Source organism: Callithrix jacchus, chromosome 10 (genome assembly GCF_049354715.1).
Source record: "Callithrix jacchus isolate 240 chromosome 10, calJac240_pri, whole genome shotgun sequence".
Lineage (NCBI taxonomy): Eukaryota > Metazoa > Chordata > Mammalia > Primates > Cebidae > Callithrix > Callithrix jacchus.
The window spans coordinates 114,297,721-114,312,534 of NC_133511.1; the positions used below are offsets into that span (position 1 = coordinate 114,297,721).

The 14,814-nt window shown below is 37.7% G+C and overlaps 1 protein-coding gene and 1 pseudogene across 1 annotated transcript; one reads left to right on the forward strand and one right to left on the reverse strand.

Moving 5' to 3' along the window:
* Positions 1–2,031: 2,031 nt before the first annotated feature.
* On the reverse strand, positions 2,032–4,663 carry LOC100409895 (olfactory receptor 5M11). Its single transcript, XM_002755270.7, has one exon. It carries the CDS (start codon positions 4,646–4,648, stop codon positions 3,731–3,733), a length of 918 nt encoding a protein of 305 aa, XP_002755316.3. The 5' UTR covers positions 4,649–4,663; the 3' UTR covers positions 2,032–3,730.
* Positions 4,664–12,051: 7,388 nt separating this feature from the next.
* Positions 12,052–13,430, forward strand: LOC100404657 (keratin, type I cytoskeletal 18 pseudogene; annotated as a pseudogene).
* Positions 13,431–14,814: the final 1,384 nt, after the last annotated feature.

Consider the following 14,814-nt stretch of genomic DNA (forward strand, 5'->3'; position numbering starts at 1 on the left):
GAATAGATAAACTCAGTAGAACTTGTCTAGTGTGAAGAATAGAAAGAAAAGGAATGAAGAAAAATGAGAAATGTAAAACGAATAGACAGAGCTTCATTAACTTATGGAAAATACAAAGTACTTAATATACATATTATGGTGTCCAAAATAAATAAATAGTTGTCAAAGTTTTAGTAAATTTGTAGAAGATATCAACTTAATGATCAAAGAGATTGAGCAAACTACAAGCAAGTTAAATACCAAAAAGTCCTACCTAGATCCATAATAGCCAAAATAATGAAAACTATTTATAAGAAGAAATCGTGATTAAAGGACACACACACACAGAAGAATAATAATGGCTAACTTCATATTAGAATCGAAGACCATTAGAATATAGTGGAATGACATCTTTAAAGTGTTGAAATAAATAGAAACATCAAAAATGGCCAGCCCGGATTTTTTTACTTAGAGAAAGTATACACTAAGAAGGGGGTAAAATTAAGATATCATCAGAAAAAAGCTAAATAAGTTTGCTGCCAGCAGCATGAACTATAATAACAAAAAAGTTTTATTTTTTACACTCTTATGCAATGACAGCGAATTAAAATTTGAGCTAAAAAAAAGGATAAAAAAATACTGTCTATTAAAAATATATGAGTAAATATAAAACTCTATTTTTTTCTTTTCTTTATTCTATTATCAGAAGAATGACCACTTCAAGCAAAAAAAATAAATCTCATTTTAAGGTGGGATTTAAAATTTTGTAGAAGTAAAATATATGTCAAAATCAACACAAAGAAAAGTTCAGATAGACTTATACACTTGCAATAGGTAAGTACACTTGTGATATATAAAGCATTAAGTGTGAAGAATGAAGTGGCAAAATATGAATTATAAATTTTCCATGATAATTTAAAATGTTTATTTTCATCCTTAGTGTAAGAATTAAAGAAAGAGGAAAGAAACATGAAATGTGGCTCAACAGCTAAAGGAAAGTTTACTTTAGATAAAACCTGAGAGGGGCTCTTGGCTGATTTCAGTCAGGAGCACTTTCTCTTCCAGACTAAGATTATATATTGGTTTTGGGGTGAAAGGGCTTATCACAAGCTCAGAATGATTCTATGTGAGGGAAAAGTTTTGTGGCAGGGATGGAATGTCTCTGGGAGAAGGGAAGTTTATATCATGGCAGACATCTTTCCAGCTGGAGTGGGTTTATCTCAAGGATGGTGGCATCTTCTTAGGTGGAGGGGTGTTGTCTCAGGGCTAGCATGTCTCTGGTCAGGGGGGAGTTTGGAATGTTTCTGGCTGGAGATGTTATTTTTGGTTTAAGGTAATGCTGACCTTAGCCATTAGCCTGGCACCCTTTGATTTAGGTGGTTTTTTTATTAAGGTGCACTTTAGAACGGGGGCTTATCCAAGATGGTGATGCTCCTGCTTCTTCACTTAGAACACTGTAAAAAATTATCAAAAGAACTAAAATAGGTGCATTAAAAAGATAATAAATAAAACAAATGAAATATTAATAAAAATCTAATTCCAAAAATGTTGGACAAGTGGAGGCAAGCAAAGGTAGAATAGAAGAAAAGAGAAGTTAAGCAGATAATACATTTTAAGTTAGTGCAAAAGTAATTGATGTTTTTGTCATGAAAGTAATGGCAAAACTACAATTACTTTTGCACTAGCCTAATACCAAGTTGGAGGACATATACCACTATGCAATACATCAGCTTTGCATCCAACAACTGTCAATGCACATCCCTTTTGAATATTAAAAAAAATGTATCCATTTAGGCCATACTACTGGACACAAAACAAGTTTCAATAAATTTTAGCAGAATGAAATCACATAGGGTATGTTCTCCGACAGTAATGGAATTAAATTAGAAATCAATAGCAATAAAATATATCTTAAAATCCCCAAATATGTGGTAATTAAGTACATACACACCTAATAAACCATACTTAATTTATTAATTTATTTCACAAGGAAATTAAAAAATTGAAAGCTGACTGATGACATACATTGATTTTATCAAAATTAGTGTCTAAAATAAGGGAAAATACATACTTGTAAACATTTATATGAGAAAATAAGAAAGTCTCATATCAAAAATCTAAACTACCAGTTTAAAAAAATGATAAAAGGAGATACAGACAAATGCCATGAAAGTAAAACTAAGAAAGTAACAGCAGAAACTACCAAAATAGAAAATAAATCAGTAATTAAAGAACAACAAAAAACAGTCAGTTATTTGATAGTGTAACTAAATTGATAATCCTACTAGCAGACTGATGCCCCCCAAAAATTTGAGAAAACACAAATTGTTTATTTCAGGATTAGAAAAGAAGATATTTTTAAAAGATAGTAGAGACATTAAAAAGACACTAAGAAAATACTATAAACAATTAATTTGTCAATACAAATGAAATGGACAAATTCCTTGAAAGACACAAAACACCAAAATAGACACAAGCAGACCACTTGGATAGCTCCTTATCTATTAAATAAATTAAAATCACAATCAAAACTTTCCACAAAGGAATCTCTAGATCCCAGTGATTTCACTTACAAATTTTAACACATACGTAAGAGGAAATGATCATTATCTTACTCAAACATTTAGAAAAATACAGGAAGGAGCAACATTTCCTACCTTGTTTTATAAACACACTATTAAAACCTGATCAAGGCATTAGAAAAAGTTAAGTTATAGAACAAATATTTCTTCTAAATGTGCATAAGACTATTTCATGTTTCAGAAATACTTCAACTAAGCAAATCCACTGATAGAAAAAAATAATACAATTAATTTTATGTAAACTCAGGAATGCAAGGTAAACACAATTAAACACCACATTAACAGAATAAAGGAGTGGCCACAGGATTAATCAATAGATGCTGAAACTACTTTTCACATTATTTAGTATCAACTAATAACAAAGTTTCTAAGCAAAAATAATAGAAGGAAACATTCAAATGGATAAAATACATCAATGAAGAGTCTATAACTATCTTTATACAACCTGGTAATATATTAAATAGATGGGAAACAAAGCATAGATATCTGCTCAATACTTTCATTCCACATTGTATTATCAGTGTAGCCAGTGTAATAAAAAACAAAAATAAAACTCACAGATATTTCTTACTTGACCTATTAAATGTATTAAATATTAGGGAATGTAAGAAACAAATTTTAAAACTCTGCTAAAACGAAGACAAAATAGCAAGGTTGTAGAAAATAAGGTTCATATTTAAACTTAATCATTACATTAAGTTTAAATTATCCGGCTAATATATTCCAGCAACAAACAGATACAGATTGGAAAATGAGATGTAAGTTTTTGGGCCTTTGCATCCTGCATTTTGATTGTTTCCTGAGTTCTAGCTGCACTCTTTTCCCTGAATGCTGAGAGATGCCCTTATATATTTGTAGTAAATTCTTTCTAATGATTAATTAATTTGATGTTGTATCAAATTAGGTGTTGTTTGTTGTATTAGCCTCCATGCTAATGTCAATGCTACTGGATGAAGACCAACTTATGAAACATGGCATAGAAAAATAAATGCAGCTCATTTTTCTCCAACATGAGATTTTTAGCTAAGATACTGAAGACATACTTACAGAGTCATCATCATCAATGATGTTACTAAAACTCATCATCAAAATGCAAGTACATTTGAGCCAAAGTTTTTGACTTATGGTTTATTAGAAGGTGAAGATATTGCCATGGTCATGACCATACTTCATCTCAGGACATTCTTCAAGGCCTGCTTCACATCTTTATTCCGCAGACTGTAGATCAATGGATTAAGCACCGGACTGACAAAGGTGTAGAAGACAGCTATTATTTTAGATTCCTCAACAGTCTCATCTGTTGGTGGTCTTACATACATGCAAAACAGAGTCCCATAAAACAGGGTGACAGCCATCATATGGGAACCACAGGTGGAGAATGCCTTGTGCCTTCCCTCTGCTGATTTGATCCGGAGGACAGTGGCAATAATGAAGGTATAGGACATCAGAATGATGGTGAGGGAGCTGGAGAGGTTCAAGCCAGCTGAGATCAGCATCGCGTGCTTTTTGACATAAGTATCAGAGCAAGAAAGCTTAATGAGTGGTGGGTCAGCACAGTAGAAGTGGTTGATGACATTGGAATTACAGAAGCTCAGGCGGAAGGTCAAGGTAGCCTGGAACAGTCCATCTGAGAAGCCATAGACATAGGGAAATGAGGCCAAGCAGATGCAGACTCGCCTGGACATTTTCACACTGTAGTGCAGAGGGTCACATATGGCCACGTAGCGGTCATAGGCCATTGCTGCCAGCATGTAAAACTCAGTGAGGAGAAGGGCAATGAAAATGTAGCACTGTGTAAAGCAGCCAGCAAAGGAAATGGTCTTCTCAGATATGATATTAGCCAGCATCTGCGGGGTTGCATTTGATGTATAGCACAAATCCACAAAGGCTAAGTTAGTGAGGAAGAAGTACATGGGTGTGTGAAGGCGAGAGTCCAGTCTGATTAACATTATCATGCCCAGGTTGCCTAGGACAGTGATGAGGTAAACAACCAGAAACAACACGAAGAGCAGAGGCTGGAGTTCTGACCGATCTGTGAGTCCAAGTAAAATAAATTCTGTGATTGCACTGCCATTTACGTTGGACATTTCCTGGCAGTTTGCTCTTGGAACTAAAGACATAAAACATATATAAACAAGTACACATACCATGTTAACATTCATTTCAATTAGTTTTTCTCCACATCTTCATATTTCATCCAAAGTTATCTATTTCTGGGTACTACCATAAAGTTTTGTTTTGGTAATTTTGTTAGACTTACCATAATTTTGTAAGTCTGCAATGCCATTATGTCATCTGCCTAAGAATTAAGTTACTAATATATTCTTTCTCTACATCTCTAGATAAATCTATACCTACACCTCTATCTGTCTGTCTGTCTATCTATCTATCTGACTGAGCTACATCTCTTCTATCTTCCTGCATTTTTTTAAACCTAATTCTACTCATGCTACATGACCCACGTTAACAGCCACTTTTTTTGAAGCATTTTTCTTTCGTTTCTCCTAATATCTGTCACTTAATTATCTCTTACTTCTTTGTTTCCAGAGTATTTTATATTTCTGTAATTTATTCTTTAGCCCCCATTATATCATTTTAAAGCATATACTTTCTCCTCACATAATGGTGTTGAGAGCAGGGACAAAGTGGAGTTCAATTTTTTAATTATACTGCTCAACACATATTTTTATACTGAGCTTATTTAAATGCAAAAAGGAGAGTATATAAGAATGAATGACTTGCAATTTTTACTCATATTTATCTCCATGTAGCCTTTCATTTTACCATGTTCTCAGGAGAATTAAGTGATTATTGCAACTTAGTGTAGAAGCAATATCTTGGGAAGCTTGCTAATTTTTGCAGACATTCTTGTGTGGGGCACTGGAATCTTCATCTCTAACAAATATCTGTAAACAAATAACAAATAACAAAAGCGTTCCCAGATCACAGCTCAAAATGTACAGTCATAATGACCCAATAAACATCTGCCAAATAAATGAACAAAGAACTGTGAAATAAAATAAATTCTCATGTAGTATCTTGAGGATGTTTAGAGCAATGACTTAATGTGCTTAGAAAGAAAAGATTTACTATTCCACAGTTAGCATTTTATCTTCTAATTACAACTTGTATCTAACAAGAAGTATTACAAATCCCTTCGGCTTTTTACCTCTTTTCACATCAGAATCTTTGCTAATTCTCATGTTTCTTTCTCATTTTCCTTTCCCTCAAGATGTTTTTATTTTTTGCCCATTCTTTCATACTTGAAATTTTTATTGTAGGCTTCCCAGTTCTCGTCTCATTTCAAAATGAGTCTCCTCATTTATTTTATTGTAAGTTTTAGAAGGTCTATAAGCAAAATTCTGTGCTGTTGTTACTATTGAGAAAAGCAATGTACAAAAGGTTATATAATTGAACCAAGGTCACACTGCTAGTGTGTACAATCCGAGAATCTGAGGTAAGAACTCAAAATTATGTGGTTTTTTTTTTTCCATTTTAAGTATCATTTAATGCTGCTTTGCTATAAAGGTGGGAATTTGGTCCCTTATACCTGATCATCATCCCACACAAAATTTATCCTAATATGTTAATATTATTATTTTTTTTTTAAATTTTTTATTGGATTATAGGTTTTGGGGTACATGAGCAGAGCATGCAAGACAGTTGCGTAGGTACACACATGGCAGTGTGCTTTGCTTTTCTTCTCCCCTTCACCCACATTTGGCATTTCTCCCCAGGCTATCCCTCCCCACCTCCCCCTCCCACTGGCCCTCCCCTTTATGTGTTTTAAGAACTTCCTTTATTAGTTGCTGTTGCAATACATATCACCTTTCTAAAGCCAAACTTTTTAATAAAATTCCATATATAGACCTGGAAGGCCTTGAGATTTATGATGATAAGGAGTTGCTGGTGACACAGAGAGCCATGGCATTCTTGCATAGTGCACCATGATAAATAGGGTTATGTTCGACACATTCTCTTTACATTTAGGGATGTTCTATTATGTGATTGAGTTGTGTCCTTGAGTATGTACCTAAGGAGCAATGACATATCTTGAGGTTAGGAGCTGGTTAGAAGCCCTTGATTACAGAGTTGTTTCAGTAATTTAAAACCTTTGCAACTGAATGAATCACTTTATTTTCCCATGTGTAAATGGAAATAATAATATTTATCTTTCCTTTTATTATGTCATTTTGGGCATCAAACTAGATATTTATAAAACAAGTATTTACTGATACTCAACATTTTGTGTGATTGGGCACTATAAATGCAGGGGTGAACAAACCTTTCAAAAATTTCTGCTTTTCTTGGTTTTCACATTCTAGTGGACAGAGACAGCTATGATGTCAAGTAAATAAATAACGTTCCAAATAACCATTGTGGAGAAAAATAAAGAAAATATAGTTTATTCATAACAGAAATTGAAACACCGCATATTCTCACTCATAGGCGGGTGATGAAAAATGAGAACACATGGACACAGAAAGGGGAGTACTAAACACTGGGGTCTATAGGGGGGAAAGGGGGAGGGCCAGTGGGAGGGGGAGATGGGGAGGGATAGCCTGGGGAGAAATGCCAAACGTGGGTGAAGGGGAAAAGGAAAGCAAAGCACACTGCCATGTGTGTACCTACGCAACTGTCTTGCATGCTCTGCTCATGTACCCCAAAACCTAAAATCCAATAAAAAATTTAAAAAAATATATATAGTTTAGGGGAAAGGAAGGTCAAAGGAAGATCTCACTGAAAAAGTAACATTTGGCTAGGCACGGTGGCTCACGCCTGTAATCCCAACATTTTGGGAGGCTGAGGCAGGTGGATCACCTGAGGTCAGGAGTTCAAGACCAGCCTGGCCATCATGGTGAAACCCCATCTCTACTAAAAATACAAAAATCAGTTGGGTGTGGTGGAGTACCCACCACACCAGAGTACAGTGTCAGTGATTACAACAAAGAAAAATGAGAGAAAAAAATATTAGGATGTGGGACTTTCAGATTTAAGAACCCATAACAGGAAATTGTACTAGAGGACTTCATTTGCAGAATAACTTCTTTGTTGCATGTGGTTTAATAGCTGCCTGTGAAATCTAAAACATTTTTGACCCTGAAGCTCAGTGGCTTTTGTAGGATCCAGAAATATATGATTGAAGTAGAGAATAAGGGCTCCTAAGTGGAGAGAGGTAAAAAGACTATAGATAGGATGTGTGTACAAAGAAAGAAAACCACAGTAGGTCTGCCCCTGTGTCAGGACGGAATAAAAGGTGAACACCTCTTGAATTAGGAACACCTGGGCTGGCTAGGTCAGCATGTTGGGAAGGCTCTGCTGATAGAGGAAGAACCAGAAGAGGAGTAGATCAAGGACAGGAAAAATTTACAATTTGTAAAACCTAGAACTGGGATCTCAGCTACACAATACACTGAATCCAATATTGATACAGGAATGGGATGTGGAAGTGATGTGGGGTCCCTGGTGAGGCCTCCACTTATAGGCCTCGGCCCATGAACCTAAGTGAGAACAGGCACTCCTGTTTTCACACCCAAATGTTGTGTTTTCCAATACCAGTCTGGCCTGCCATGGTCCCCACCCTGCGCCCATAAAAACCTGAGACCTTAGTGGGCGTGGACACAATTGGCTGCATTTTGAGAGGAGCAGAGTAGCACAGCAGCAGATGAAAGCAGATGCAAGCAGATGTCAGCAGACCAATGACCATGAAATAATGCAGACACTGAAGGGAGTTCGGCTGGGGACAGTCAGAGGAGCATAGGCAGTTGAGCAGTCCAACTCCAGGGGAAGACTACTTTCCCACTCCATCCCCTTTCTGACTCCCCCTCCATTTTACTGAGAGTCACCTCCACCACTCAATAAAACCTTGCATTCACCCTCCAAGTCCGCATGTGATTTCATTTTTCCAGTATGCTGGGCAGGAACGTGGGATATAGAAAGACTTCTGCCCTTGCAATAATGCAGAGGGTCTAACTGAGCTGATTGACATAAACCACACCCCTGTCACACATCCTGCAAAGGGGATAAGGAAACTCTCCTGTTTCAGTATGAAATAAAAATATAAGAATTGTTGTACAAAATATTATTAAAAATTTCAGGACCATGAAAGCAAAGCATTAAACAAAGCTTGGGAGGTCCTTCTGAGCACAGGGCCTTGTGATTGGACTGCATGACCATGACCCCACCGTCCCTGGAACACGCAAGCTATAAAAACGGACACTGAGAATATAGAAGGAGAAGGAAATTGCCCACCTCTCAACAGTTAAAAAATAGAAGATGCCCTAAAGGAAGGCTTTTATTCCCATTGAGGATGCACTAGATTGTAACCAATTTCAAAAAGCTAATTGTCTAGATAAATTTTGTAGGCTATTCAATCACAAATGAGTAAGAAAAGACTTTTTTTAAGAAAAAGAAAAGAAACCAGTCAAGAAAACTGCAAGAATTCATGTTAAGAAAGATTATTAAGCTTCTTAGTTTGTTTCTTGGTTTGTTTGTTTGTTCAAATGAACTCATGATAATTCAAGATAAATACAGATACTGAAAATCTGACCACCAAATGTGAAAGTTTTATAGATTGCCTGGACCTCAGTTAATGAACTCTTTTTAAAAATAAATTTTAATGCATTTAAGGTTCATAACATATGAGATGCATAAAAAGAGTAAAATCTTACTGTAGTGAAGCAAATTAACATATGCATTAGCATATAGTTACCCTTTTTTTGTTTTTGTTTGCAAGAGCAGCTAAGATGTATTCATTTAGCATGAGTCCCAGATTCAGTATAATTTTATTACCTATAGTCCTCATGTTGTTCCTTAGATCTCTAGACTTGTTTATCCTGTGAAATCACCACCTCTTGAAGCCTCTGTACTTTCATGTTTTTGCAATATTCTTCATAATAGCTAAGGTATGAAAACAACGCAAGTACCTGATGAAGGACAAATAGATAAAGAAATAGTGATATATATTTACAATAGAATGTTATTCATCCCTGAAAAGAAGATCTTGTCATTTTATACAATATGTACAAGCCTGAAGGACACTATTTTAAGTGAAATAAACCAGACACAGGAAGACAAATAGTGAATAATCTCACTTACATGTGGACTCTTGAAAAATTAAATAAACAGAGATAAAAAATAAAACAGTGGTTACCAGAGGTGGAGAGCTGGAGGAGGAAATGGAGGTATGCAGGTTAGAAGATACAAAGTACACGAAAATCTTAGATTAAATTAAGCTCCCTCTAATACCTGAAAATGGCCTTGCATTTGTGTGTAGTGAGCATACGGTTTGTCCTTCTTGTTTTGTTTTTTATTTCATCGGTGATAATTCTGAAAATACTATCGAAAAATATCACAGAAAATATTAGAGAGTCTGTTGGTAGGTAAATTAATTGATTTCAAACTCTGCTACTAGAAATAGAAGATGACATGTGTACATTTGTAGGAAACGGGGTACACCAAAGTTAAATTTGTCCTAGAGGACTGCAGGATAAAATTTGATTTTTGTCCATTTATGTTTGTAAAGGTAGAAACAAGCAAAATGTTTAAAATAAAGCATAGAAGCATAATAAACAGTCATTTTTTAAGAAGCAACCTTCAAGGTGACTCAAAATATTTGCAAATATAAGTCCCTCATTTATTTGAAATGAGGAGATGCAGAGGAAAACATTTACTAACGTAGTTTTCTATTTTGTCCTCAGAAACATACAAAGCTCTGTTGGAAACTACAGATGAAGAAGTTTTGTTTTCAAATGATATTTCTTTTAGCAAAAGGAAAATGTATGAGGCTATCTCTATCTCCTTTTCATTGCCTTCCTTCTTCTCTAATAGTATTGGAAATGTTCTAATATGATGAAGAAAAGTGAATGTTATGTGCTAGGAAGTAAATGGAAAAAGTAATATAAATTCCCTAGAGTATTTATTTGCAAGAAAAGAAAAGTACACAGATGGATTCTAGATTGAAATGTGAGACTCGGGGCCAATAGAACGTTTTACATTAACCTTGACAGATGCAACCTCATTATACCTGTCCTCTAATGACCAACTTAGCAGCAGGCTAGTACATATGATCAGATACAAATGACCAGTGGTACCCTATAGCAGCAATTCCCTAAGCTTTTCAGGTGTGCTCAGAGATTCTCTCAAGCAAACAAAAGTTCTGGGTGGGTCTGGAACCTATACTCAGCTCTGCCACCAACTAACTTTCTAATTGAATTTGGTTAATATTTCACTCATTTGCAACCTTTGCAAAATAAATAAATTAGATTAGATGATACTGGGCCTACTCTAATATACTGAATATCTGAGTAAATACTTTAGTATTCAAAAAGTAAGAATTTCATGAATCTAATTCCAATTAGTGATTCTGATTCTGGCTTCACTAGTTACAAATTGTATCATAGTGGCAAATTATCAAAACTATCTTATCTTAGTGTTCCCATCTATAAAATGAGAAATGGAGTTTTTGTAAGGAATAACAGTTTTCTCATTTAAAGTGCGTAGAAAAATGATTTGCATATAGTAACCATGTAATGAGTACTGTTACAAATAGAGTTAACAGTTTTCATAGCTAACTCTATTTCCTACTTCTTTGCCCATAGCCATTGAGAGAAGGCACTGAGAGTTTTTCAGAGGAAAAACTCAAGATTAATGAGCCCCAATGATATGCAAAATCAAAGAAAAAAATTTCATAATAAAAATGCAAATATTTTGTGAGATTCAGTTAATACATTAATATAATTTCCCTTTAAAAATAAGGAACATAAAAGCTAAGGACTTACTTCTGGTTCTGATAAAGACTTGTTGTTTTCTTGGTCTTTGATTAAAAAGGTTTTTAGATGCTTCTCTAAGATATAAAATGTAGTCATATTTATACCAGTATATGAGGGGTGGAGACCTGCTTTTAAAGCAAATCGCAGAGGGACTAAGAAATATCAGTGATGAGTGTTACTTCTGGAATCATCCCTCTTGTGTTTAATTAAAGAACTCTGGGATTAGGAATCTAATTGTGCTTCAGTCATAGTGTACATAATTTCAAATGTATCATTGTTGGTTACATAAGATTCATGGAAAATGCACCAAAAACTTCATGACTAAAAACACCAAAAGCAATGGCAAAAAAAGCCAAAATTGGTAAATGAGAACTAATTAAACTACAGAGCTTCTGAACAGCCAAAGAAATCATCATCAGAGTGAACAGGCAACTTATGGAATGGGAGACAATTTTTGCAATCTACCCATCTGACAAAGGGCTAATATCCAGAATCTACAAAAAACTTAAACAAAAATACAAGAAAAAAAAACAACCCCATCAAAAAGTGGGCAAAGGAAATGAACAGACACATCCCTAAAGAATACCTTTATGCAGCCAACAGCCATATGAAAAAATGCTCATCATGACTGGTCATTAGATAAATGCAAATCAAAACCACAATGAGATGCCATCTCAGGCCAGTTGGAATGGCATTCATTAAAAAGTCAGGAAACGGTCGTCTGCGAAGCCTGAGTCCTGTCCTCTCGCTCTCCTCCCCAGGCAGCATGAGCTTCACCACTCGCTCCTCCTTTTCCACCAACTACCGGTCCGTGGGCTCCGTCCGGGTGCCCAGCTATGGTGCCCGGCCGGTCAGCAGCGCGGACAGCGTCTATGCAGGCGCCGGGGGCTCTGGTTCCCGCGTCTCCGTGAAGCGCTCCACCAGCGTCCGGAGCGGCATGGGTGTCGGGGGCCTGGCCAGGGGTCTGGCAGGAATGGGAGGCATCCAGAACGAGAAGGAGACCATGCAAATCCTGAACGACCGCCTGGCCTCCTACCTGGACAGAGTCAGGAGCCTGGAGACCGAGAACCGGAAGCTGGAGAGCAAAATCCGGGAGCACCTGGAGAAGAAGGGACCCCAGGTCAGAGACTGGGGCCATTACTTCAAGACCATGAGGACCTGAGGGCTCAGATCTTCTCAAATACTGTGAACAATGCCCGCATCAGTCTGCAGATTGACAATGCTCATCTTGCTGCTGATGACTTTAGAGTCAAGTATGAGACAGAGCTGGCCATGCGCCAGTCTGTGGAGAGCCACATCCATGGTCTCCGCAAGGTCATCGATGACACCAATGTCACTCGGCTGCAGCTGGAGACAGAGATCGAGGCTCTCAAGGAGGAGCTGCTCTTCATGAAGAAGAACCATGAAGGGGAAGTAAATGGCCTACAAGCCCAGATTGCCAGCTCTGGATTGACCGTGGAGGTAGATACCCCCAAATCTCAGGACCTTGCTAAGATCATGGAAGAAATCCGGGCTCAGTATGACGAGCTGGCTCGGAAGAACCGAGAGGAACTGGACAAGTACTGGACTCAGCTGATTGAGGAGAGTACCACAATAGTCACCACACAGTCCACTGAGGTTGAAACTGCTGGGATGACACTCACAGAGCTGAGACGTACAGTCCAGTCCTTGGAGATTGACCTGGGCTCCATGAGAAATACAAAGATCAGCTTGGAGAACAGCCTGAGGGAGGTGGAGGCCCGCTATGCCCTGCAGATGGAGCAGCTCAACGGGATCCTGCTGCACCTGGAGTCAGAGCTGGCACAGACCCAGGCAGAGGGACAGCGCCAGGCCCAGGAGTACGAGGCTCTGTTGAACATCAAGGTCAAGCTGGAGGCTGAGATCGCCACCTACCGTCGCCTGCTGGAAGATGGGGAGGACTTCAGTCTCAGTGATGCCTTCAACAGCAGCAGCAACTCCACGCAAACCATCCAAAAGACGACCACCCGCGGGATAGTGGATGGCAAAGTGGTGTCTGAGACCAACGACACCAAAGTTCTGAGACATTAGGCCAGCAGAAGCAGGGGACCCTTGGGGGAGCAGAAGGCCAATAAAAAGTTCAGAGGTCAAAAAAAAAAGTCAGGAAACAATAGATGCTGGAGAGGATGTGGAGAAACAGGAATGCTTTTACACTGTTGGTGGGAGTGTAAATTAATTTGACCATTGTGGAAGACAGTGTGGATATTTCTCAAGGATCTAGAACTAAAAATAACATCTGACCCAGCAATCCCATTACTGGGTGTATACCCAAAGGATTATAAATCACTCTACTCTAAAGATACATGCACAAGTATATTTATAGCGGCACTGTTCACAATAGCAAAGACTTGGAAACAACCCAAATGCCCATCAGTGATAGACTGGATAAAGAAAATGTGGCATATATACACCATGGAATACTATGCAACCATAAAAAATAATGAGTTCATGTCCTTTGCAGGGACATGGATGCAGCTGGAAACCATCATTCTCCGCAAGCTGACACAAGTACAGAAATCCAAACACCACATGTTCTCACTTATAGATGGGAATTGAACAAAACACATGGACATAGGGAGGAGAGCATCACATACCAGGGCCTGTCAGGGGGAGGGGGCATGGGGAGGGACAGCATTAGGAGAAGTATCTAATGTAGATGATGGGTTGATGGGAGCAGCAAACCACCACTGCACATATATACCTGCACATTCTACACAAGTACCCAGAACTTAAAGCATAATTTTAAAAAAAGATTTAGTAAAAAAGAAAAAAAAAGAAGTGTTGAGGGTGAAACTTTTGGTGGGTAAGGTCAGAAAGAAGAAAGACAGTGGAATAGAAAATCCCCTGGCATCACTCTCCACATAAAAATACAACTAGAGGCTATTCAAAAACAGGACCTCCACTGTAAATACACCAGAACTTAGAGAAGTAGAGAATCAAGGGAAGCTGTGGACAGTCAAAGACGTGGTCATTTCAGGTTTTACTACCCCCCTTTCCAAGCTAGTATAATGCCACTCACAGACCTATAGTTGTTAAGGAGGAAGGGGGAATTGGAGGTGGATGTTCAATGTCCCCTCCAGTCTAGGAATCTTCACTGGTCATCCACTCTATTCTTCTCCCATAAAAACTTTTGGGAGGGCTAGAAGAGTTGAATCATCTGAGGTGAATTGGGAATGAAGAATGAGACACTGAATGCAGTACTTGATGTGTAGATCCTGGTGGCTACTCAGCACTGTAATTAGTAGTGATGCCGCATTTAAGAGACTGATTAGTGTCACAGACCTGCAGGAAGCACAACTGGCAGTATGGCAAGAATCCTTAGCTGAATTTTCCACAAACCCCAGGTTCTTTCATGGAGCCTCCCCCTGGCCCAAAAACAATTAAAAGACTGAGATTAAATCCCAGTTTTCATTTAAGAATTCCCTAGAATTGGAGACAATGGCAGCACAGCAATATAGTCCCAA